General features: G+C 38.9%; 3 protein-coding genes across 3 annotated transcripts; 1 reads left to right on the top strand and 2 right to left on the bottom strand.

The window, feature by feature from the left end:
* Positions 1-8583, top strand: LOC117291247. The gene is made up of 8 exons (XM_033772866.1): positions 1-102; positions 762-891; positions 1018-1183; positions 1643-1863; positions 2563-2673; positions 3328-3457; positions 4878-4986; positions 6001-8583. The coding sequence occupies exons 2-8, from the start codon at positions 776-778 to the stop codon at positions 6138-6140; spliced, it is 993 nt and encodes a 330-aa protein (XP_033628757.1). The 5' UTR covers positions 1-102; positions 762-775; the 3' UTR covers positions 6141-8583.
* On the bottom strand, positions 6912-24835 carry LOC117291246 (periodic tryptophan protein 1 homolog). The gene is made up of 13 exons (XM_033772865.1): positions 24700-24835; positions 19053-19245; positions 18089-18281; positions 17823-17908; positions 17421-17520; positions 15684-15791; positions 15227-15342; positions 13333-13497; positions 12168-12229; positions 11455-11566; positions 10436-10606; positions 9624-9771; positions 6912-8780 (listed from the first exon to the last, which is right to left on the bottom strand). Exons 2-13 carry the CDS (start codon positions 19143-19145, stop codon positions 8587-8589), a joined length of 1548 nt encoding a protein of 515 aa, XP_033628756.1. The 5' UTR covers positions 19146-19245; positions 24700-24835; the 3' UTR covers positions 6912-8586.
* Positions 19851-23297, bottom strand: LOC117291350. The gene is made up of 3 exons (XM_033772999.1): positions 23119-23297; positions 21793-22372; positions 19851-21590 (listed from the first exon to the last, which is right to left on the bottom strand). The coding sequence occupies exons 1-3, from the start codon at positions 23295-23297 to the stop codon at positions 21447-21449; spliced, it is 903 nt and encodes a 300-aa protein (XP_033628890.1). The 3' UTR covers positions 19851-21446.

Here is a 24835-nt window from a genome sequence, read left to right as displayed (position 1 = left end):
ACTCATTACATGTGTGTGAGAAAAGATAAAACAGAAAGTGCCGACGAACCTTACGGTCTGTTTTTTTGTTTATTTTCTCTGGGTGGTAGCTGTCAAATTACTGTAAGTACCAAATGTAAAGAATTCATTTTTTTTTTTAATATCATCATGTAGAGCATTACAGTAGTAACTTTATTTGTATGATGGACTTAGGTCCATAAACAGATAAAGTGAAACATGGACTAGACATGGAGAAAAGAAAGTATTTGTCATTTATTAGTGCGGACGGGAGGAGTTTGTAGTAAATGAAGGGATGCTGGTGGTGGTGGGGGGGGGGGGGTTTCTGTTCGGTGCATTCATGATGCAATTTCAATGTCAGTTTTAATTTTTTTATTTTTATAAATGTTACAGTGATCAGTTTTTAGGGGGAGAGGAGTGTCTGTGAATTGCATGGGATGATGAGCATGATGATGGGGGCGATTATTCTTAAAACAAGTACAGAAGTAGCGTTTCGTGTCGTGGCGAAAGCACCAAATTCAACTTTTCAACTCCTGCTTCTGGTGGTTGTGTCAAATAAGACCCACCCAGTAATTGGGCTGCTGTTCTCCTTTTAATTAAAATTTTGTTGGACATCTGTTGTTCTTACGACGAAGTAGTGTACTACCGCAGTTGACATACTCTAAGATTTAGGACTATTCCATTCCAACGAGTCATCCAAATGAATAGCCAGTTTTGCTTTTAATATAACCGTTAGGTCTACTATTATTATTATTATATTGCAGGCATCTTGATAATCATGACGTCAGCGTTCATCAAAGAGGAGCTTGCGGACGTGAAAAAGAGGTGTCTACAAGAGATACAAGGATCTGAAATCATCGCCTGTCATCCGGTCTCAGTTAGAATCAGAATGACGTAAGGGATCACTTAACTTCAGGGCTCAACATTTTTACTGGCAGGCCCGTAAAATGCGCTATGTAAAGAGCTAGTTATTATCAGATATTGGAAATCATGTTTAACATTTTTTTGTTTTATTCTTAGGAGAACTGAATTCAAGAAGTTAGAGGCTTGTCTCCAGTTTTCTGAAGGTTACCCCAATACCGTCATCGTGGTCGAGATAAAGAGTAAGACCATTCCGGAGAAGCTATGTGAAGGACTTGCCAGGATATGTGATGAGGAAGCCAAGAAGATACTAGGACAGCAACAGGTATACCCCGAGACCATCTTTATTTTTTGAGTTGCTTTGGACAAAAGAAAATCTCAGCACACTTTCAGTATAGTTTTGTCCAATTTGTTTACATCCCAGTTTCAAGTTAAAGGCACTGATGGACACTATTGGTAATTACTCAAAATAATTGTTAGTATAAAACATTACTTGGTAAAGAGCAATGGAGAGCTGTTGATTGTGAGAAACAGGTCCCTCTATAAAAGAAACATAGTTTTTGAGAAATAAAGGTAATTTTCATTCATAGTCATATTAAAATACGGTAATTAGCTCTGAAAGCTCACAAATTTGTGGGTGTTTTTTCTTTCATTATTCTCTTGCATCTACAATGACCAATTCAGTTCAATTTTCACAGATTTTTTAATGTGTATGTTTGGAGAAAACTAGTTTTTGAGGTGAAATAACTGATGGTGTGCCTTATATATGCAAATTTTTCTGCAGGTAATGCACATGCTGAAATTTATACGTCAATTCATCGATGATAACCCCTTTACACCATGCAGCAATGAGCTGACATACATCAAGAAAGAACTTGTCATGGAACAAGACACGTTTAAGACCAAGCAGAAGGCAGGGGTTATAATCTACACGATAAAGATGTCTGATTACTACTTTAAGGTCAAGTTGACCGTACCAGACAACTACCCCGAGGAACCTGTTATGTGAGTTATTATAACAATAATTATAATGGGGCTTCTTCTTATCTAGCGCTTCAACATTCACCATTTTCCCTTTAAGGTATATGTAGGGATACGTTTGAGTATGAGACCTACTTCTTTTACATACATTGTAGCACCATACATTGTAGCAGCATGGTTTACACGGTGCTGTTGCACAATATGCAACCAATCAAATCAAACCAGAACCACTGGGGCGAACCCCTTCTCTTTTTGATAAGTGCACTGGGATCTTCAGCACGTTTTACACATCAAACGCGACTAATGGCTTTATGTCCCATTCGAGGGCGAAGCATCATAGTTAGGTGCCTTGCTTAAGTTAGGGTGTCATAGTTAGGTGTCATGACTGGGTTTCGACTCCACACTCGGCTGATCAGAAAAATCAGTTTGGATCGGGTGCTCTTGAACAATAGTGCGGACATGGCCTCCTTAGCCCTGGTTAAAATGGTTCTAAGCATGTTATCAAAATAATCACTCGGTTGCAGGATGTAAACCTGCAATATTAAACGAGACCCATAACTGCTGAAAAAGTGTCTGCTTAGCAAAAATAGCTTGATACCAGTATAAGATGTGACAAGATATTTTGGCTGGTAACCTTAATCTGGTAAGCATGATAATTTTGTGCTTAGCTACTTGTTGTATTTTATTGATTTGACCATTCAAAGTGTGTTTCTTTCTCTGCAGAATTGAAGAAACTGGAAACAATTTTCCCGCCATTTTCATCAAGATGTTCAAATCACAGTCAGAGGAGATAGCCAGGCAATGTGTGACACCTCCCCTCAAAAAGAATCCAAAGTAAGAAGCCAGTATCTGCTCACATACGCAAATATTTCACTGCTACGATTCAAACTTTTGATTTTATGATATTTTTTAAAGGCACTGGACATTATTTGTAAAATAATTCTTAGCATAAAAACTTACTTGAGAACGAGCAATGGAGAGCTCTTGATAGGATAAAACATTGCGAGAAACGGCTCTCTCTGAAGTAACGTAGTTTTTGAGAAACATGTAATTTTTCACTCAAATATCAAAAGACTTAAACCTGAAGCCATTTATTTTGCGTATCTGAAAGCACACAAATTTGTGCAACAAGGGTGTTTTTTCCTGTCATTATTCTCTTGCAACTTCGATGACCAATCGAGGCCAAATTTTCACAGAATAGTTATTTTATGCATATGTTGGGAGACACCAAGTGAGAATACTGGTCGTTGACAATTACAAAAGGTGTCCACCATGCCTTTAAAGCATGATAACATGAAAACAGTTCAATGATAAAAGTAGGGTCATAGATTAGATTTGTTTTTGTCAATGTAATGCTGATTTATAGTCATAATTATAAAGAAAGATAGGATAAAGGTTATCTGTAAAACTTTCAGCCGACTACAGTGTTCACTTGCTTAAGAAAACAGCAACAAAAATGAATGGATGAATGAAATGTTTTCCTCTCAGAGACCCACCATTCCAGTTCAAGCCCTCTCTCCAGCCAGTGTGTAAATTCTTGGTCACCGACTGTGTACGCAAATACCCCGTAGAAATATGTCATTTATGTAATGAGAAGGCCTTCCCTAAGAAACCAGAGGTGAGTTTGGAAGTTTGCGTAAAATCTGTGTCGGTTATTATTGCTTTAAATGCACACAAGGGATAAAACGGAGATAGTGGCGATGATTGCAAACAGAGAAAAAGAAATAAATCAGTCTGAAAGTTTTGTGTAAACAGTTTTAAAGGGAAGGTACACGTTTGGTAATTACTCAAAACAAATATTAACTTAAAAACTGACTTGGTAACGAGCATTGGAGAGCTGTTGACAGCATAAAACATCGTGGGAAACGACTCACTCTGAAGTAGCATAGATTTTGAAATAGAGGTAATTTCTCACTAAAATAATAAAAGACTTCCAGCTAGAAGTCTTTTAGTCCTATCTGAAAGCACATCAATTCGTCCAACAAGGGTGTTTTTTCTTTTCATCATTTTCTCTATAGCTATAATTTTCACAGGTTTGTTATTTTATGCCTATGTTGAGATACACCAAGGGAGAACACTGGTCTTTGAAAAATACCAAAATTACCAATGGTGTACCTTAGTGAACCCCCAAATTGTACAGGTTCAACACACAAACTATATTTCCTGAATGCATGTTAAAGACCTGCTTGAACGAAAATGTCAAGTCGTGAACTTTGCTGAATTCCACTTAAAATATTTTCGATGAATAAGGAAATCGAGTCATATGATTATAAATAGGTTTCAATTGTGTAAAAAAACAATCATTTTGTATGCCCTTGTCCAGAGCTTTTCTGCGAGATTTGCGAAAAGCCCCGTTACGTAATCACTCTCCAAACGTCATAAGTAGATAAAGCCACTTTGTTGCAGCATGGATGTATAACAAAGCAAACTCCCACAAATGACGTCAGCGGCATTGTCCTTTGACGCCCGCTCTCAACGGCAGAAGTGTTTTTAGTTTTTCAAAAAACCTTTAGGTAGGGGCCTGATTTTTTACTCGATAATTACGAAAAGTTCAGAAGTGTACACATATCAAAATTACATTAAAATGGAGAACAAGTGCATTATAAACAAGTAAAAATACAATTTCTGTTAAAAACATTCCGCTCAGGTAGCTGTTTAAACATCTACTCAAATCATTGTGGTACCCAACTGCTAAAAATAGGATTTGGACTGTGTCTAGGTGCCAGGTAAGCTTGGTGGTCTAGTGGCAAGACATCTGCACTAGACTGGCAAAGTTTGTAGGTCATCCTACCTGAGTAATAAGACTGTGGATTCGTTTTCACAAAAATACCAAGTATACATTGCATCTAATAATGTATGTATGGATGAGACATTCATTGTTGCCAAAAAGTTACAGTACAAACGGAACAATAGGGGATCCTTGATTGCTGGTGTTTACACATTTGTGGGCGAGAGACTTTGGGGGGGGGGGGAGAGGGTTCAAACCCCTAAATTTGTACACTTCCAGTCAAAATCATACTTTTCCTACTCTCCACCAGCATGTTGTGAATGAACCTATGCATGGAAGGCATGTAGAATGGATGTACTGTGGGCACTTATTCCATCACGGTTGCTTAGACGACTACATGACAACGCCACCGTTTACAGGTAAAAAGATTAGGGTCGCTCACATGTTCCTCCTCCAATTAACAATCAATGGAGGAGTTGATTATTGCAAATTATTGTGCCGAGACAAAGAGCCCCCACAAATGTACCTATTCCACATATTTGAAAATTGAAGAAAAAAAACACCAGGTCGTAGTGTGGCATGTAAGCGCATCATTGGTAATTGTTAAAGACTTGCACCCAGTGTTGTAGCCACGGTGGGTGGTGCTGGGCGGGCCTGTCACAAGCTAATAATTTTTGCCCAGCACTCTCGAGCAACATACATTGCTGCCCAGCACAGATTTTAAATATTGTCCACCTTGCATTGGTCTGAGACACAGCTAATGATAAGGAGTGAGAAATAACACAATCCAAAGGCCATTCAACATATTGCATCGCCCCATGACACAAATAGTTTGGAAACCTGGCCCCCATTTCAGCAATAATGGCCCATAATTAAACATGAATAATTTTGTTGATCTCCTTAAAGCTCAAATAGTTTTAGTTTAACACACTCTTTAAAGGAACACGTTGCCTTGGATCGGTCGAGTTGGTCTTTGAAAAGCGTTTGTAATCGTTTTTTTATAAAATGCATATGGGTAGAAAGATGTTGTAAAAGTAGAATACAATGATCCACACAAACATGCCTTGAAATTGCAAGGTTTTCCTTTTACCTCGTCGACTAACACGGTCGGCCATTTATGGGAGTCAAATTTTGGACTCCCATAAATGGCCGACCGGGTTAGTTCGCACAGTAAAAGGAAAACCACGCAATTTCGAGGCAACGCAATTTCAAATAAACTTGTGTTGATTATTGCATTCTACTTCTAAAACATCTTTCCAACCATATGCATTTTATAAAAAACAGTTACAAATGTTTTTTTTATAGACCAACTCGACCGATCCAAGGCAACGTGTTCCTTTAAGAATGGTACTCTGTACGAAAATACTGTGCACAAATAATTTTAACACCATAAAAGAATTGATATTTAAGAGTTAAAACTTTTTAATTCACAGGAGGAAAGAAATGTCCGAAATGTGGGAAGAGACTTTATCACAATAAATGGAATGTGACGCCCAAGCTAGCGGAAGACAGATGGGCCCACCATCAAGCACGGCAACGAGAGCTCGAAGAAGTAACAGACTTTTTGCAATAGGATTTTTTTTTAAGTTAATAAGCAATGACTGTAAATATAGCAGGATAGTATCGTGTATATGGGTGATGCCGGTCACCAGTGAACTTCCCGAACACCAACTGTGACCTCTGAACTGATGCTAGTTTAATTTGCTACAAGCAGAATTAGTCATCGCCTACAAAGAGACTGTTGGACAGCCACTGGAACCAGAGGTGCAACATGACAATTAGACCTGGGCGACAAGCGAAATTTACTTCTCAACTAGTCGCGCCTCAAATAGTCACAACTTTGATGCTAGTCACGACTAATTTTTCATTCCCAAGATGCATTCAATTCATGTATTACAGCATACTGTTTGCCACACACAGCCGCAATATAGTAAAATTCATGCTGAAGGGATTGGAGGATTGTGTCACTGATGTCCGATTGTGATTCGTGAGTAAATTACGTTGTCGTGATTAGTCGTGAGAGAAACAATTGGTTAACCAAACAAGGACTATTTTTGTAGTACATGTAGTCATGGCGGCATGATTACCCGAGTAGTTGAAAAACAGTAACCGCAACTTGACTAAGCATACAACAGTCGCAACTACGACACTAATCACCAAGGCTTAGTGTAAGTCGATTTGTGGGCCTGAATTTTCAGGTATCGAGTTCTACACTCGGTACTTGTATCTCAGGTTTGCAGAGAAATGGCGTCTTTTTAGGGCCAGTTGGTCAATAAGTTAAAAAAGCTACCCGAAAGACATTAGCTTGGAGGAAAACAAAAACAGAATTTTAACAAAGGAAGGATCGAAGTAATTGAGATCGTCGTCACAACATCAGGAGTTTTATTCGTTGAAATAATTATGAGCAAGTAGGACGGTCGGGTCCAGCAAGATTTTTATAGGGGCAATTTATTTTAAGAAAATATTATATATCAAAAATGTTACTCACAGCGGTAACAAGCATTTCCTTTGTTAAAGTATCGGACTTGATCCAAGTATTTGAATCCTTGGCTATGCCACTATTAAAGAGGTTTTTAGAAATAAATTATTGATGCAAATACATGTTTATTTATCCTCCATTATTTAAACAAACTGAGGAACATACCATCTTGCGAGTGATTTTACATGTAGGCAAGGCTTAGTTTGATGGCTTCGGGTGGCGCTGTGCTTGGATTGCTGGAACGTCCTGGGCCCAATTTCATGGCTCTGCTTATCACCAATTTCTGGCTAGCTAAGAGTAGCTAGTAACGTGGAGTATGCACAAGCAAAAATGTTGTGCTAACCTGTGAAATATGCTTGATGTAATTCCTGTTTCTGTAAGCACCAATTCGTTGCTCAGGGAAAGCAGAGCCATGAAATTTGGCTCGGTCTTAAACATTGTTGTTGCAGCCATAGCCTTAGTCGGTTAGACAAGGTCATAACTACTGCTATAATAAGCACTCAACTTTTTCCTATCAACTCACCATGGAAAAGTTGCCAGATTTTAAGAGTGTATTATCAATTTTCATCAAATTGAATAATGTTTCTAAATGGTTATTTTCATAGATCACCTCTTTACAATTTCTTGTATTAAACAGCATTTTTTAAGAAGCTCTCAGATTGAATCTTACTAATAATTAAAGCATGTATGATATGGATTTCAGACTTATAACCTTCCCTTCAACTAGGCCTTGAAATCACCAAGGGCACCCATGACAAATGTCGTAGTGCCCTGTGCTTTTGTGCCCTATGCAAAGTTCCAATACAAACTTAATACAGCAATTTGCTTGTCCTGCAAATGAACTTTCAGCATTTGCTTTGTTTACTTTAATTGAGGAATTCTAAAAGACAATGTCATGAAGCAGACGTCACCTTGACAAAACCAGGCTCAAATAACCCCAGATGATCAATCGGCGATGACGATTCCGTGGTGTAGACTCAATTTCAAGTACATAAAGTGCATAGAAGAAATCATGATAACCCACCATCATTGCATACTTGAATATCGGAATGCTCAAACTTGCCTCCAATTGAATCAAATACTTTCTTATATGCCAATATTTGTATTTGTTTACAACAACCACTGGAAAAAGGAAAATGTGCTCTCCTTAGTACAGGAGAAAAACAAATCAGAGCACAGAAGGTGCATGCATGTGCATGCAGCACAATACAAAGTTCACACATGGATATTCACTGAAAAAAATTCAGGGTACTGTGAAACTGTACCTGGTATTAAAAAAAAACATCTGCCGTAAGTCGCCAGTTCAGAAAACTTCAGCTACATGTAATAATAAACAAACCATCTGCAGGAAGTGGTAGCCACCGTTAAAGATTGAACTGGAATCTTGAAGTGAACTCAAGTGGTCTCCAACTCAAAATATTACAATTACAAAGACTTGATCATTTTATAGTTTATAAATGTACAGTAAATTGTGCAAGGAATTTGCAACTATTTTACTTCAATAAAATAAAAACTTTTACAATATGGTGCAAGTTTACTTCTATGTTTGCAGTTGTTTCTTTTTGTTCTTCTTTTTCTTTGATGAGATGTCGGGTACAGCTTCACTGGTTTCCATGGTGACATCAGTGCTGTGTGATGTACTGGCCTGTTGTGTGCTTGATGATGATTGGTCAGTCTCTGATGTGGTGGATGGAGTAGGCTGCAGGCGTTGCCGTTTACTGAAATGTCTATGTACTGAAAGAAAAAAATAGTGTGTCAAGAAACAGAGTTAGAAGAAAACAAAACTCAAGAGTTTGCCCTTATGACTGACAAAAAGAAATTACTTGACAATGCTGCAAAGTTGAATTCCACTTTATATAAGGATAAACAAAACTAGGTGTTCGGACTTCAGGAATAGTAAATAAATAAACAAAATGTAAACATACTATTGTAAAATTTACTATCATCATAAATAAACAATCATTAAAGGCAGTGGACACTATTGGTAAATACTCAAAATAATTATCAGCATAAAACCTCACTTGGTAACGAGTAATGGGGAGAGGTTGATAGTATAAAACATTGTGAGAAACGGCTCCCTCTGAAGTAATGTAGTTTTCGAGAAAGAAGTAATTTTTCACGAATTTGTTTTCGAGACCTCAGATTTAGAATTTGAGGTCTCGAAATCAAGCATCTAAAAGCACACAACTTCCTGTGACAAGGGTGTTTTTTCTTTCATCATTATCTCGCAACTTCGATGACGGATTGGGCTCAAATTTTCACAGGTTTGTTATTTTATGCATAGATTGAGATACACCAAGTGACAAGACTGGTCTTTGACAATTACCAATAGTGTCCACTGCCTTTAAGACGGATTCATAATAGTTCGCACTTTGTATTTGAACTCCTGGGTGAGACAGCAAGCAAGGTCAAACCAGGTCACTACTGTACATACTAATATGCAGTTTTTATAAAGTGCTTGTGACTTTCTCAAATCTATAAAACCAGACATTTAATATTTGTGTCAAATGGTCCAATAATCAGACCTAGCATCTTAAAAGTAAAACCACCACATAGTTTTCTAACAGTGCCATTTACCTGGTGCATGAGATGTGATGTCTACAAGTCTCAGTCCGTCCCGCTCTCCACCGAGCCCAAAGATAAACGGCGAGTTGGGATTACAATGGACGCAGTTTATCGATCCCATCTTGGGGTCCTTGGAAACGATTAACGACGGTTTGTTGTCCTGAAAATGAAGAAAGAGGATAGTCTCGTTAGTTTTGTTGTGATTTGATTTGAAATTGTTTCTTAAAGATAGATAAATGGTTTATTTATTATAAAAGACTTCACAATCGGAAGACTGAATTGCATCAAAATTTACATTAAATCAATTAAAAATTCATTAGAAATTTACAATAACAAATTTAAACAGTACAAAGTAACTCAGAAAATAGACTTTAAAAAGGCACTAGACTGAATATACATTTGTCAAAAAAAGGACACCTAGGGTGATTAAAAGGAAAGGCAAGACAAGCAAGGAAGTAAAAGCCAAGACAATTAAAATTAAAACAACGAATTGCAGCCAAAGGCTGAATTGCAGTCAAATTACATAGAGATAAAATATACAAATTAAAGAGTTAAACAAACATAAGAAAACTATTAAATATAAAATACCAATATTAAAAAACAAGATTTACAAAGATGGTTAAAAATGGTGGTGATCCAAGAAGATTCAGACCGATACCGCCTCCAAATTGGGATTACCAAAATCTACATATATTATAGCTATTGAAGGAGAACTGAAGGGAAGAAGAAGAAAAAGAAGTATTTAAGAAGGGACAAAACGAAAAAAAAGAAAAAAAAATGTGTTCCGGGCTGAATGCTTGAACATCTAAATAAAACCTTCTCACCTTAATGTCCCAGATCTTGTATTCATAATCTGATGAGGCCGTTACCAGACAGGATGGTACTTCTGAGCTCAGACTCAGTGCTGTCACGGCAGACCCGTGTGCTTTGAGTGTGAAGATAGATTTTTCCATTCTGACGTCCATGCAGTTTACAAATCCTTTATCTGTGCTAGCCTGTAGATTGGGAAAAGTTAAAGTCAAACACTGAAAAAGTCTAGTTGGTAAGACACTGCGCTAGAATTGCAAAGGTCGTGGGCTCGAATCCCACCCTAGTAATATGCCTGTGATTTTTTTTTTGCACAGAACTCAGGAAAGTACTGAGTATCCAGTGCTAACACATCAGTGTTCATGGGTAAAACTAAAAAATTAATGTTCTTTATCTCCGATGCAAATTTAACATCTATTAAACTGAGAAAGTAACTGTTAAAGGAACACGTTGCCTTGGATCATTCGAGTTGGTCTTTGAAAAGCGTCTGTAACCGTTTGTTATAAAATGCATATGGGTAGAAAGATAATTTAAAAGTAGAGTACAATGATCCACACACATTTGCCTCAAATTGCGTGGTTTTCTTTTTACTTTGCGAACTAACATAGTCATTTATGGGAGTAAAAAATGTGACGCAATTTCGAGTGTTACTTGTGTGGATCATTATATTCTACTTTTAAAATATCTTCCTAATCATATGCATTTTATAACAAACAGTTACAAACGCTTTTCAAAGACCAACTCGACCGATCCAAGGCAACGTGTTCCTTTAATTTGGGGCTGATCAAAGAAAACCATGACACTTACTGCGGTGATCAGTTGGGACAGTCAGGGTGCAGGCCTGATACTTCACGGAGGCAACAAAGGCGATTGCCTCCATTCCCCTGGGTCATTGCGAAACCATTAGCGGAAGCATTAGGCTTTGCCAACTAAATAATTCAGATTTAGAAACGCCCTCTATTGGCAGAGTTGTCATGCGACATAAGAACGTCTTGCGTCAAGACTAGACAGGAGGAGGCAGAAACAAGGAACTAACCAAAAGATGAAAAGGTTGAAATTGATTCCAGATGACTCTTTCAATCTCACCGTCCAGCGTCCATGACTTGAAGCTGTCCTTTGGACTACGACAGTCGAACACTTTCACCGACCTGAAACAAAAATATTGGAAATAAAATACATCACGAACAAATGAATTTGCCCTGCTCTAATGTATAAAACACACTTGCATTGTGGGAAGGAGACTAAGCCATGAGCAAGTATGTTTTGAAATAAAAGTAACATGGGAATCTTAAAGCCATTGGACACTTTCGAAACAGAAAAAAAATTAAAAGTTCACAGATTTACAAATAACTTACAGGGTTTACAGAAGGTAATGGTGAAAGACTTCTCTTGAAATAATATTCCATGAAATGCTTTACTTTTTGAGAAAACATTAAAACAATTATAAATTCTCGATATCGAGAATTACCTATTTATTTCAAACACATGTCATGACACGGCGAAACGTGCAGAAACAAGGGTGGGTTTTCCCGTTAATTTCTCCCGACTCTGATGACCGATTGAGCCTAAATTTTCACAGGTTTGTTGTTTTATATATAAGTTGTGATACAAGAAGTGTGGGCCTTTGGACAATACGTTTTACCGAAAGTGTCCACTGGCTTTAAGGGAGATTTTGGTGATTCATTGCAGAATAAACATGAAGAAGTTTTCTTGGCTAACTTGGTTTCTAAAGTTGTTTTATTGACTTACATGTCGAAGCTGCCACTTGCAAGAGACTGACCTTCAAATGGATGCCAAGCTAAGGTTTGCACCTGTAACGAATTCAAAGTATGCATGCAATAGTTCATTCAATATTCTGTGTCAAAAATAAAGCACTAATTACTTTAATGACAGGTAAACCAAGTTTGAACAATGAGATCTACTTATAAAGCACTTGAAAGAGTGACTTTTGGCAATCTGCAGCTCTTCATGTCAGAAATATGCAGACAGGCCTTTTCTCTTAAAAATAAGTGCACTGGATTTAGCAATGTGCATTACACTACAAGCCCCATCTAAAGAACAAAGCAAATCAAAATTGTCTAATTCAAGGACACAAAATGCCATGAGCTGGATCTGAACCCACACTCCGACAACACCAGGGCCCAATTTCATGGCTCTGCTTACCGCCGAATTATCAGTTACGATCGCGATTCCCCCCTTACGTGCAAGCGCCGAATTTCTGCGCTAGCCTAGTAAGCGTAGAATGCCTAGTAACGTGAAGTATGCACGCGCAGAAGCCCAAATTCGCCGCTAACCCGTGAAATACGCTTGCCGTAAGCACAGAATTCCCTGCTTCCGTAACCGCCAATTCTGTGCTTACGGTAAGCAGAGCCATGAAATTGGGCCCAGAACTTGAGTGCGATGCACTAGACCCCTCGGCCATGACACTCGACCAATCAAACAAATAAATCACAGCAGACAGCACATCATTATTATTATTATTATTATTTGTTTGGCCAAAAATATGAATCAATCATACAGACATACACTACAGGAGAGTGAACTAGTAATTCATCAAAAAAGGACAGGTAACATGATATAATAGTTAACAAATGAACAGACTGACATTTAAAAATGTATAGTAACAGGTCAGGGGTCAGAAAGAAGAGAACGGGTATGTAGAGAGCAAAAATTTAAGTCCAAGTAACAAAATAAAAAATATCAGCCATCAGAGCAAAAATATTACGCAGTGAAGTATAAACATTCAATTTAAAACAAAACACAGGACCGCCATCAGACTCATCCTGTCGCGAGTTTACTGGCCCGGGAGTAAAATTAATGGCCTGAGGCCTGCATTCCAGTGTAAATTTAGAGTCATTTGGCTCCGTTTGCTGACATGGTGCCACAGTAAAAAACACTTAAAAGAATGTCCTACCTTATCAGTGTGATGAGGCAGTGATGAAACAACCTTCTTCTGATTCATATCCCATAATCCAATAGTGGTGTCTGCGGAGGCAGTGGCCAGTGCATGGGGCACGTGCCTATTCCATGCAATGTCCAACACAGAGTCTGTATGCCCGTTGGTAAGTTTAGCTGCTTTCTGCAAGTATAGAACGAGACATAGAACATAGTGGCAATGCTATCTCAAATTGTAATCAGGACCCAATTTCATAGAGCTGCTAAGCACACAAATTTGCTTAGCACGACATTTCTTCCATGATAAAAACAGGATTGGCAACCAAATTTCCATTTGTTGTATGTAGCTTCTTACTGATATTCAGCTGGTGTATGCTTGTCCTGAAAATAACGTGGACCTTTGGTTGGCATTCCTGTTTTTATTAAGGGAGAAATTTCAAGCTAAGCAAATTTTTGTGCTTAGCAGCGCTATGAAATTGGGCCCAGTCCTGGGGCCGATTTCACAAAGATCTAAGATTGACCGTAACTGCAAATCAATCGTAGTTGCTAAGAAAAGTGTGATGTCACAATACAAATCACTATGGTGATACCTGAAATTTGTCTTGCGATGAATTTTATTGCTTTGTGAAATCAGCCCCTGATACTCAGTCCTGATAGGCTGTTAACAAATAACCCAATCTATGAGTGCAAAGCTTGAACGCTTGCGAGCACAAGCTTGAAAGCTTGCGAGCACAAAGCTTGAAAGCTTGCGAGCACAAATCTTGAAAGCTTGCGAGCACAAAGCTTGAAAGCTTGCAAGCACAAAGCTTGAAAGCTTGCGAGCATGAAAGCTTGAAAGCTTGCGAGCACAAGCTTGAAAGCTTGCGAGCGTGAAAGCTTGAAAGCTTGCGAGCACAAAGCTTGAAAGCTTGCGAGCACAAAGCTTGAAAGCTTGCGAGCACAAAGTTTGAAAGCTTGTGAGCACAAAGCTTGAAAGCTTGCGAGCGTGAAAGCTTGAAAGCTTGCGAGTGTGAAAGCTTGAAAGCTTGCGAGCGTGAAAGCTTGAAAGCTTGCATGCACAAAGCTTGAAAGCTTGTGAGCAAAAAGCTTGAAAGCTTGCGAGCACAAAGCTTGAAAGCTTGCGAGCACAAAGCTTGAAAGCAAAAAGCTTGAAAGCTTGCGAGCACAAAGCTTGAAAGCTTGCAAGCACAAAGCTTGAAAGCTTGCGAGCGTGAAAGCTTGCGAGTGTGAAAGCTTGTGGGTATGAAGCCTGCTTACATACATTTATCTTTGTTTTGAAAGCCCTACTCTGCAATCTGGGGTGTTCCATATGGTTTTATTTTTATTTTCACAAAAAGTTTATATTTTGTTAAATTAAATTTATAAAATGTTGGTTGGGGGTTTAAAAAACGGATTTCCGGTTAAAGATGGAAAAATCACATCCCTGCATCATGTACCCGCCCTCCTAATGTGTCTCTACTGTGTCTGAGAATCTCAGGAATTCTTTTGAGGGGGGGGGGGGGTAACCCTACTTTCATACAAGAGGAAAAGGGTATGTACCTCAGACAAATACACAACATCACTTTCTTCCAGCAGAAACTCAAAACACACTTATTCTTGCTTGCTTTCCAACATCTTGACAAAACTTGACCGGCGCCTTTGAATGTTTCTCCTTTTCAGTAAAGTGCGCCTTATAAATGCTGTAGTTTATTATTATTATTATTATTATTATGTTAAAGTATGGGAACATTCTTTTATTGAATTGTTATCAACCGAGGCATTTCAGACGAGACAGTTTCATTTGCCTTTTAAAGGTACTGGACACGTTTGGTAGTTGTCAAAGTGTAAATGTTTATGCTAACAATTATTTTCAGTAATTACCAACAGTGTCCAGTGCCTTCAAGGTCAAGGAGTACAGTACATATCAATTTTACCTTTTTAGATTTCTTGACTTTCTTTCCGAGGGTAAACGCTGGTTCCAGGCAATCAATTACATCCAGATTCCACACATCAATTGTAGGTGTCATGTAACCAATCGCAACAAAGTTACCTTCAGGACATCGGGACAAGAAAATCAAATAAAATTAGGATATTATAATTAATAGATATTTGCAAACCCTTAAGGCCCGAAAAAGAGAACGAAAACGAGAACGTTAACAATGCACGCCCTCGATTGGTGAAATAAGTGTCCGCGTTTTCTACGCAGAGCAATTCAACCCATAGAATGCGTTCTCTTTGTGTCGTGACCGTTATCGTTATCACTGCAGTGTGACTGGCCCTTTAGGAGAAAAATAACTTCAAGACGATGTAAAAATATGTTTTTTATATAAAGTGCAAACAGCACGTTTTCATTAAGCAAAGTTAATATTTCTACTGATAATGCATATTCACCCGTTGAAGAACTCCCGGGGTCAAAGCTCATCCACTCAGCAGCAAGCGGGAACGACGGCAGGAGTATATCATGATGAACATAGAGGTTGCCTTCATCTTCATTGTATACTGTCAAATGAAAGTACAAGGGGATAAGTTGGTTTGTTATCAGCAAATCTATTTTACCTTTTAGGCCCTGTACAACCTGAAACCGCAATGCCACTGGACCACCTAAACTGCCTGAGGTTACATTGGTCTGCTTAACAACTAGTTCTTATATAGCAAATTTCACAATAACGCCTCAATGCGCTTTGCATTAGTGCCCTGGTCATTGGGCCAATACCATTCATTTAATGTGTCTCAGCTCTCTGGGGAGTATACAGCCTGAGGTGCCGTGCCACTCCAGTGGCTTTTTCATCCACACAATATCAACCTCTACCTTCGATATGTTACTCACTGGACCGCCTGAACCGCCCGAGGTTAAATTATACACTTCAAGCATTCTCTCTTAACATTGGTCTGCTTTCCAAATAATACTAAGACTAACAACTAGTTCTTAAATAGCAAATTTCACAATAATGTCTAAATGCGTTTTCCATTAGAGCTGCTAAGCACAGAAATTTGCTAAGCATGAAATTTCTTCCCCGATAAAAACAGGATTACCAGCCAAATTTCCATTTGTTACATAGTGCTTGTTACTGGTATTCAGCTTTTGTTTGCTTATCCTGAAAATCACATGGAAATTTGGTTGGTAAACCTGTTTTTATCAGGGAAGAAACTTCATGCTAAGCAAATTTTTGTGCTTAGAAGCGCTATGAAATTGGGCCCTGGTCATTGGGCCAATACATGTATACCATGCCTTTATTGTTTCTGAGCTCCCTGGGGATGATAAAGTCCTGAGCTGGGGTGGCGCTCCAGTGGCTTTTCCATCCACACAATATCAACCTCTACCTTCGATATGTTACTCACTGGACCGCCTGAACCGCCCGAGGTTAAAGTACACTTCAAGCATTCTCTCTTAACATTCGTCTGCTTTCCAAATAATAATAAGACTAACAACTAGTTCTTAAATAGCAAATTTCACAATAACGTCTCAATGCGCTTTACATTAGTGCCCTGGTCATTGGGACAATATCAACCCCCTACCCTCGCAGGTACTTATTTATACCCCTGGCTGCTTGTGCCCATGTGTATTCCACATTACTAGGCACTCTTCAAGGACATAGCTAGCGCTGAAAGCAATTGGTGATCACAAGCGCAGAATTCTGGGGTAACCAGAGCCATGAAATTGGGCCTGATCTTGTCAAATAAAAAATTACAAAATAAATCCGCTAACAAGACAACGACACACATGTCAACACGGAAACTGATAATCATACCTCAGACTTCAAGACTGCTTGAAGCAAAGAATGGTGATAGCAAGTGCAGAATTCTGCAGTAAGCAGAGCCATAAAGTTTGGCCCCGATTTTGTCAATAAAGTTACAAAATAAACCCGCTAACGAGACGAAGGAAGACCCACAACCCAAACAAGTGGTAATCATACCATAGACTTCATGAGAGCTTACGTCTGAATTTGAGTGTAGTGTTTGTTTAGTGAACTGAGCGTAACAGGAACATGAACCTTATTATCATTTGACTGGGCGTGTAACAAGTGGAAGGTATATATAAGTGCCCACAAGTGTTGCTTTAGGGAAAGTACACAATACATGAAATAGCATCGGGTTTGTAAAGTGTCAGTCAACATGTAGTAATCATACCATAGACTTCCAGACTGCTTACGTCCTTCTCCATTCGTCCAGCAACGATCAGATTGTCTGTTGGCTTGATGGTCATATCGTCTCGATCAGCTCTGTCTTCCTGATTAAAAAATTAAAGAATATTATGAATCAATACTGTACTTAAATATTAATACTAATTTTGTTTTTTACCATTACATCAATGTGTGTTAGCACTACTTACTCAGTACTTTCTCCCGAGTCCTGTTAAAAAATATCACAGGCATTTGGGTGGGATTTAAACACAGAAAAGCGCCTATTTAAAGAGAGGAAAACAAATGAACCAACAAAAAATACAAAAACAATCAAACAACAATCCAAGACAACAAAACAAAAAGAGGAGCAGAAGTGTCATGAACAAAGCCAAAATTGTTTAAGGCTTACCTCATCTTCTTGAAGGGTGATGTAAGGATCTTCCGAGTTGCTTGCATACATCGCTAGGTTACTGACTGTGTCGTGTCCTACATACTCTGCCATAGATAAACACAATTTATTTTGTCACCAAGACGCATTGTAACAATTTTAATACAAATAATATACTTTTTTGTATTACATATTCAACAGCTCAATTAGCGCGTAAAACAGGATGAATAAGAAACAAGAAGAAATATTCGACGACGACGACCAATTACACTTTAGTATTCATTTACCTGATTCTTCTTCATCGGGACTGTCGTAGTGATCAAGGTCATACTCAGCAAGCTCATCATCCGCTTCCATGGCAACATCGGATGCAGTGACATCACTACTTCCTGTGGCTGACTCTCCGCTCTTACTGACTTTTTTCTTGAGATTTTCTGATTTCTGCAGAAGGCTCTTTATCTGTTCTTCGTCCACCTGAACCTGTATGGTGTGTTTTTTAAACCATGGCGTTAACTTTGGAACTGATTTGTCAGAAACATTTGCTGCAGAATTCTTAAAGGGGCTGTGTGAGTCATTATCAAAGCGGACCTGCGGCTATGTGAACTCTCACCCAGTTATATAACTGGGCGTCAGTTCATAATTCTTTGTACAGCCACAGGCCTTTTATCATCATGGCGACACAGCCCCATGTGAAAATAAAACTACCTGGCCAGGATCTGCACTCGAATTTTTCAGTGATTAACCAGCAGGACCACTTAGCTTGTCATTTCACTCGTCGTTTCCCCAGCTTTTTCACAAGTCAATATGTCATATTTGTGGCGCGGCGTGGCCTAGCGACTAGTAAGAGCACCAGACTCAAGCTCTGGAGTTTCTGATCAGCAGTGTTGGTTCGAATCCTAGTCATGACACCTGTGTCCCTAAGGATGGGACTTAAAGCCATTGGTCCCATGTGTTGTGCAATGCACATAAAAGAACCCAATGCACTTATCGTAAAGAGAAGGGGTTCACCCCGGTGTTCCTGGTTTGATTGGCATTATATTGTGCTACAGCACCTTGTAAACCATTACATGGTGCTATAAAGGAATAGGTCTCATACTCTAAAATGTAGCTCCACATACCTTGCAGGAAAAAATACTGAGCGCTTTGCAGGCCCTAGGGGTGTGATTAAAAGAACCGAGTGTTAGTATTTAACAAATTTTGAGGGTTTGCAATGTAACATTTGAAGCAAAAGGTTTGAAGCTAAAGATTTACCGTGTCTGGGGTTTCTTTGGCTGCACCTCTTGGTACCCAGGCAAGGCATGTGATGATGCTGCTGTTACTCAAGGTCGGCTCTTCTTCCTCCATGATGTTATTGATGACAACACGTTCTGAACTTCTTGGTCACGTTAAAAGGAGACGTGTGAACTATGCAAGAATTTAGCGGGGTAGATGTGACCACTACACACTGTGGGAAAAAAAAACCATGAAAATAGTTTAGGAACTTTAATAAAGTAAAAATACAACAGACATTAAAGACACGTCCAGGGCCCAATTTCATAGAGCTGCGAGGCACGAAAATTTGCTTAGCATGAAATTTCTTCCTTGATAAAAACAGGGTTACCAACTAAATTTCCATTTTGTTGCCTTTCCTTGTTACTGGTAGTCACCTGTTGTATGCTTATCTTGAAAATCACGTAGAAATTTGGTTGGGAAATCTTGTTTTTATCAAGGCAAACATTTCATGCTAAGCAAATTTTTGTGCTTAGCAGCTCTATGAAATTGGCCCCTGGACACTTATTGGTAATTGTTAAAGACCAGTCTTCTCACTGTGTATCTTACCGTAGGCATAAAATAACCAACCTGTGGAAGATTGAGCTCAATCGGTCGTCGAAAAAACACCCTTGTCACACAAAATTGTGTGCTTTCAGATGCTTGATTACGAGACCTCAAAATCTTAATCCGAGGTCTTGAAATCAAATTCATGGAAACCTACTTCTTACTTGAAAACTACGTCAGAGGGAGCCGTTTCTCACAATGTTTTATACTATCAACAGCTCCCCATTACTCGTTACCAAGCAAGGTTTTATGCTAACTCTGTCGGCACCAACAACCCAATCACATTACCCAATGATTGCCGTTACCTAAAATGACATTAAACTTTTCTTTTATGAATTTATTAAACATTACTTTTGTTATCATTTCATTTAAGCATGACACTTAAAAGCCACAAACATTGTGTTATACCTACAAAACCATTCTTTAACCCATTCGAAGTTGCATTGCTCATACTGTGTACACCCGCTATAAGCGCTTTTTAAGGTGGTCGTTGATTTACATCCACTACCCAAAATGCATCAGTGGAAAACCTCAAACCTCTTGAGTGTCCAAAGACTTTGGAGGGAAGTTTCTCCAATTGAAGCTCAAAAAATGATCGCGAGTGCAACTAAACAACTGCTGTTGCATCTTAGGCATGTAAGGGACAGAAATGGAAAACTTCAAACTGCTTGCTCCAGTCTTTGTTTGGTCCATTTCAAAAAGTTGGACAACTGTAAGTCGTTAGACATTGGAATGGATAAAAACAGTCAAGGGGTTCCAGAGTTATGGTGGAGTAAGTTTGCACAATATTCACTGCATCCGTTTTATTTTCTCAATTGTATTTTATTTATGGTAAAACCCGAAGGCAAATGCACAGTTTATTCTTTTTAAAGAAAATAAACAAAATAGTAAACAAATTGCTTTGGCTGTAGCTTTGCATAGGAAGTTTATTACTGTCCAAAATGATCACATCCGGTAGCAATGGCAAATAAGTTTTTATCGGCAGAGTTTGATAATTAATCCACACAATTTAACCCGTCATGGAAAGAAAGATAACAGTTACTAGTAAGTTATATGCCCTTTAACGGTAAAAAATGATTAACGTGAATAAAATATGCTAAACATGATTAAATATGATCAACAAACTGGAACATCAACTACTAAAAATCTAAAAACTACAACAACATGAAACTCCTTGAAAAAACGTTTGATCAAGTTAATTAAATATTCAAGCTTTAATTTGTTTACCTAACAATTTAAAATGTTGTGACCGGGTCCATGGGTTTTGTACACTCTCAGCTCAGGGGGCAAATGGCATCCGCCCCTTTGATGTACTTAACACCATGGATCCAGTCACAGGGTGGGACAATTGTATGATGTCAGTTACTTTGCTCTGCACTTCAGTAGATACTTTAATTTGTTACTCAAGTAACTGAATGGTTACTCCTGTCCATACATGTAAAACAAGGGAGATATCTTACATATCACTTTTATATGTGGTAAGGGGGTTCAATATTTAAACAACCAATGTAAAAACAAGATAGTTACAGAATGCTGACATTGTCAATTGAAATGCCATTTTTTCATGTTATCCTATGTATATAAAACTTCGGCAACTAAAACACATTCAAAGCTTCCTTCTCTGTCAAATCATCAATCAATCTGTATGAGTACACAGCATCATCATTCTCATAAAATAATTATATCCCTTTTCACACTACCCTGTTCCCCGGAGTTGCTCCAGGAGATAAACAGCTGGCCTTTTCATACTGATCGATTTACCCCAAGTCTGCTTTTAGTCCTGCTTTTGGTCTGCCCCCGGTCTGCCCTGGCAAATGTGGCTTGAGGATGTTAATTCCTTTGGACTTCAGCCTTTGATACTGGAGCTGGTGGCGCACCGTTGATGTCTTTGTCGTGACCCTCATCGCCAGACCCCCTACTGCAGACTGGTGTATGGTGTGGTTTTGTTGTTTCCTGCTTCCAGGATGTAAAAACCTAATGAAGAAAACGATGACAAAAATGTTTCATATAAAATGTTTCTGATGGTACGGTGGTTCATTTAATGACACTATTAGATAACGGAATCAAATTCTCTGATACTGTTTCAAAGACCTTTTTGACCATTGTGTTTGATGAATTCACTAAAAGCAAAGGAATAGATCCGAAATACAATTTTAAGAAAGGAAAACAAAAATACCTCTTTATATCTTGAGTCGCAAGATTCTCGAAGGTTTTCAGCGAGCAGAAAGAAAAGAAGATCAAGCTGGTTCTCCTTCTGCCTACCACAGAAGCCACTAATGAAGGACGATGCCTCTTTCGTCCGCTTACGGGCATGATCCCGCCTGACATCCTTCAAATTGGCCTTCACACTCAACATCCGTTTCTTTCCTCGGGTTGCATGGTCTGGAGCTGTATCTTTGAGAGGAGCCTTTGTGGCAGTAGACAGGCTTGGTTGAGGAAGAGGCATTGGTGCAGTTGAGCTGCCTGCTTGTTGCAGCTCTGGGGGTGCACTGGTGGATGTGGACGGGCCAGCTTGCAGCTCTTGGGGTACACTGGTGGATATGGAGGGGCCAGCTTGCAGCTCTGGGGGTGCACTGGTGGAAGTGGAGGGGCCAGCTACGGCAAACTGGGGGCGAAGTAGTGATTTATGTGTTGCATGACCTCTGCACACGGAACAAGAAGAATAAGTATGGGGTTGGAATGTCTTGATCTGTGGAAGAATTCCTCCAAAAGGCTTGCCACGTCGCATAGAACTATGTGCCCGCTGCATGCTTCCTCTGTATAAAAACATGAACGAAAATATAAACCCAGAGGACGACACATGATTATGACTTCAGCCATAAATTAAAACTAAAAGAATTTTTTTTTTTTAAATTAAAACTAAAAGAAAACAAGAAAAATCTGAATTGTAGTATGTAGGTGACCAGTTATAATTCAAATTACAGAAATCATTGATCCTTGCTCTATTGAGGAATAGCTCAGTATCACATTTTGAAAGCTGTGATTTTACAGAAGAAAAAAAGGGTAACCAAAACTCATTGCTGACATCTCCTGGTCACGTATGAGGTTGAGTTAAGCCTGGTTCACACTTCCTGCGATTGCGAATCCAGACGACACATGGCTGTTTTCGCAGTGAAGTTTCAAATTTCAACTATTGCGAAATATTCATTGTAAATTTGTGACGTCTATTTTACTATCGCATTCACATTTGCAGGAAGAATGAACCAGCCTTTTCTCACATGCAGGGGTCGAAATTGTCACTAGCCCACTAGCCCACCAGCCCGGGACTACCAGATTTACAGCCGGGCTACTCATTTATCTAGTTTAATAGCCGAATGGGCTAGTGGAAAAATAATGCAAAAATCAATTATCACAAACAGTAATGAACTACAATGATGGTGTATTGTATTTAAAGTTTGTGTCGTGACTCAAGACACGATGTGTTTTTCGGGCTACCAAAATCTTATCAGGGCTAATAAACATTCTTGGACACTACCCCTGGTTACTACCATAAAAATTGTACCTGCATTTGTTGCACATAATTGACGGATGGATGTCCACCTGGTCTTCACCCACATCCAGGTTGTAGATCGCAAACAGCTCCCTCTTGTACTTTGCTAACTTGGACTTGTTTTTAGAAGATGTGGTGATCTGCCCACAAATTCTACAAATCAATGCAAGGGCATTGGTGTGTTCTTCCATTTCCAACCTGCGAGATAAATTCCGGCTATGCAGTCAACAGATAGGGAAGATCGAACGGCATATCCCTTAACTGTTGACTGTGTTGACGAAGTATGCAGCAGAAGAAAAAAAAATGCCGGTTGCGGCACCTCCGACGAGATCATTTGATTTTCACCCGAAACAAGTGATTTTGTTTTTTAAATTCAAACAGTCCACTTATTTACAAGTATGGCAATCGATCGGTAAGATCCATGATGCAGATCTTAATATTTGCAGAAAAAAAATTAAAGGGCACAATAATACTATAATACCATTGCAATGGTGCTGGGGCCAAGGAAACGGAGAGTGGATTGGACCCAAACAAATGGGGCTATGTACACACATCAGGCAATTGGAGTCATGCCTCAAGAAGTCTATCTCACGCTAACAACCTGCACCATAACCATTTTGTCATGCCTATCACAGTGCAAGACCGGTTGGGTTGGGGAAAAGTGGGGAATTTGCCCATATTCGGAATTTATACGGCTGCGCATGTCTGTTACTGCTGACATGGTTGACAACATAATTTGTGTATCTCCTGTGACCATTTGACATTTGTCAAAAGGTAACCAGAGATAAACAAATTACATTGTTGTACATAAATACCTCAGCAGACAGTTTCACTATTCTATTCTTATTGGTGGAGAGCGCGTCACGTGGGTGTATAAACCTTTGTTTATGACAAGTAAAAAGTGTTGAAACATGGGCGTGACACGCGAGCTTGCACCTGTTCTTATAAGACAGTTTCTTCATTCCTATTGGTCGAGAGCAACGGCTGAAACAGTTGTGCCACATCACGCGATACACGCGACGCGCACAGCATTCCCTTTTATTAAGGAATTGTTTACCCAAGGGCGGCGGAGGGCTTTACCATTTCATCTGGAGGGGTGTTGTGTTGAAAGAAATCATTGAACAATTATAATTTTTGCATAAATGCAAGAAATTTCTTTTACTTTTTGACCAAAAATTGTTGATGTTTTTGACCAAAAAGTTTTATGAATGGGAATCAAAGTGTGTTGAATCGGTTTTCAATGATTGGTTTAATAAACCTGCCGAGGCCTGGTTCTTGATAATTTACCTCGACTTCGTCTTGGTAAAATTATCAAGAACCAGGCCTCATGGGATTAAACCACTTGTTGAAAACCTCTTTACCACACACTGATTCCATTAGTAAACCGTGAAATCATTCTAGTCTACCAACTTTCCATTCAAATGCGTTGTCCGGAAACCGGGCAATGTCAGTGTCCAGTTGTCTAAAAAAAAACTGTAGTTATTTAATTAAATGACGACAGCTTCCTTCTTTTACCGCAAGTTTTCTTAATCCTAGACTCACAAATATCATGGAGGACAAACAGTTAACGTCAAGAAATTTGGAGAAATTTACCTGAATTAGCTCAGCAATCAGCAGTCCTACGTTTTTTGTACTGGTCGAATCCTTTACCACAAGTAGAAAATAACATGCGGTACGACGACGGTGTGGTGGTGCATTTAACCACGTGTGACAGCACACGTACCGACGA

Source organism: Asterias rubens, chromosome 6, assembly GCF_902459465.1.
Source record: "Asterias rubens chromosome 6, eAstRub1.3, whole genome shotgun sequence".
NCBI lineage: Eukaryota > Metazoa > Echinodermata > Asteroidea > Forcipulatida > Asteriidae > Asterias > Asterias rubens.
Note: the sequence above shows the minus strand (reverse complement) of the source record. Positions and strands in the feature narration are given on the sequence as shown.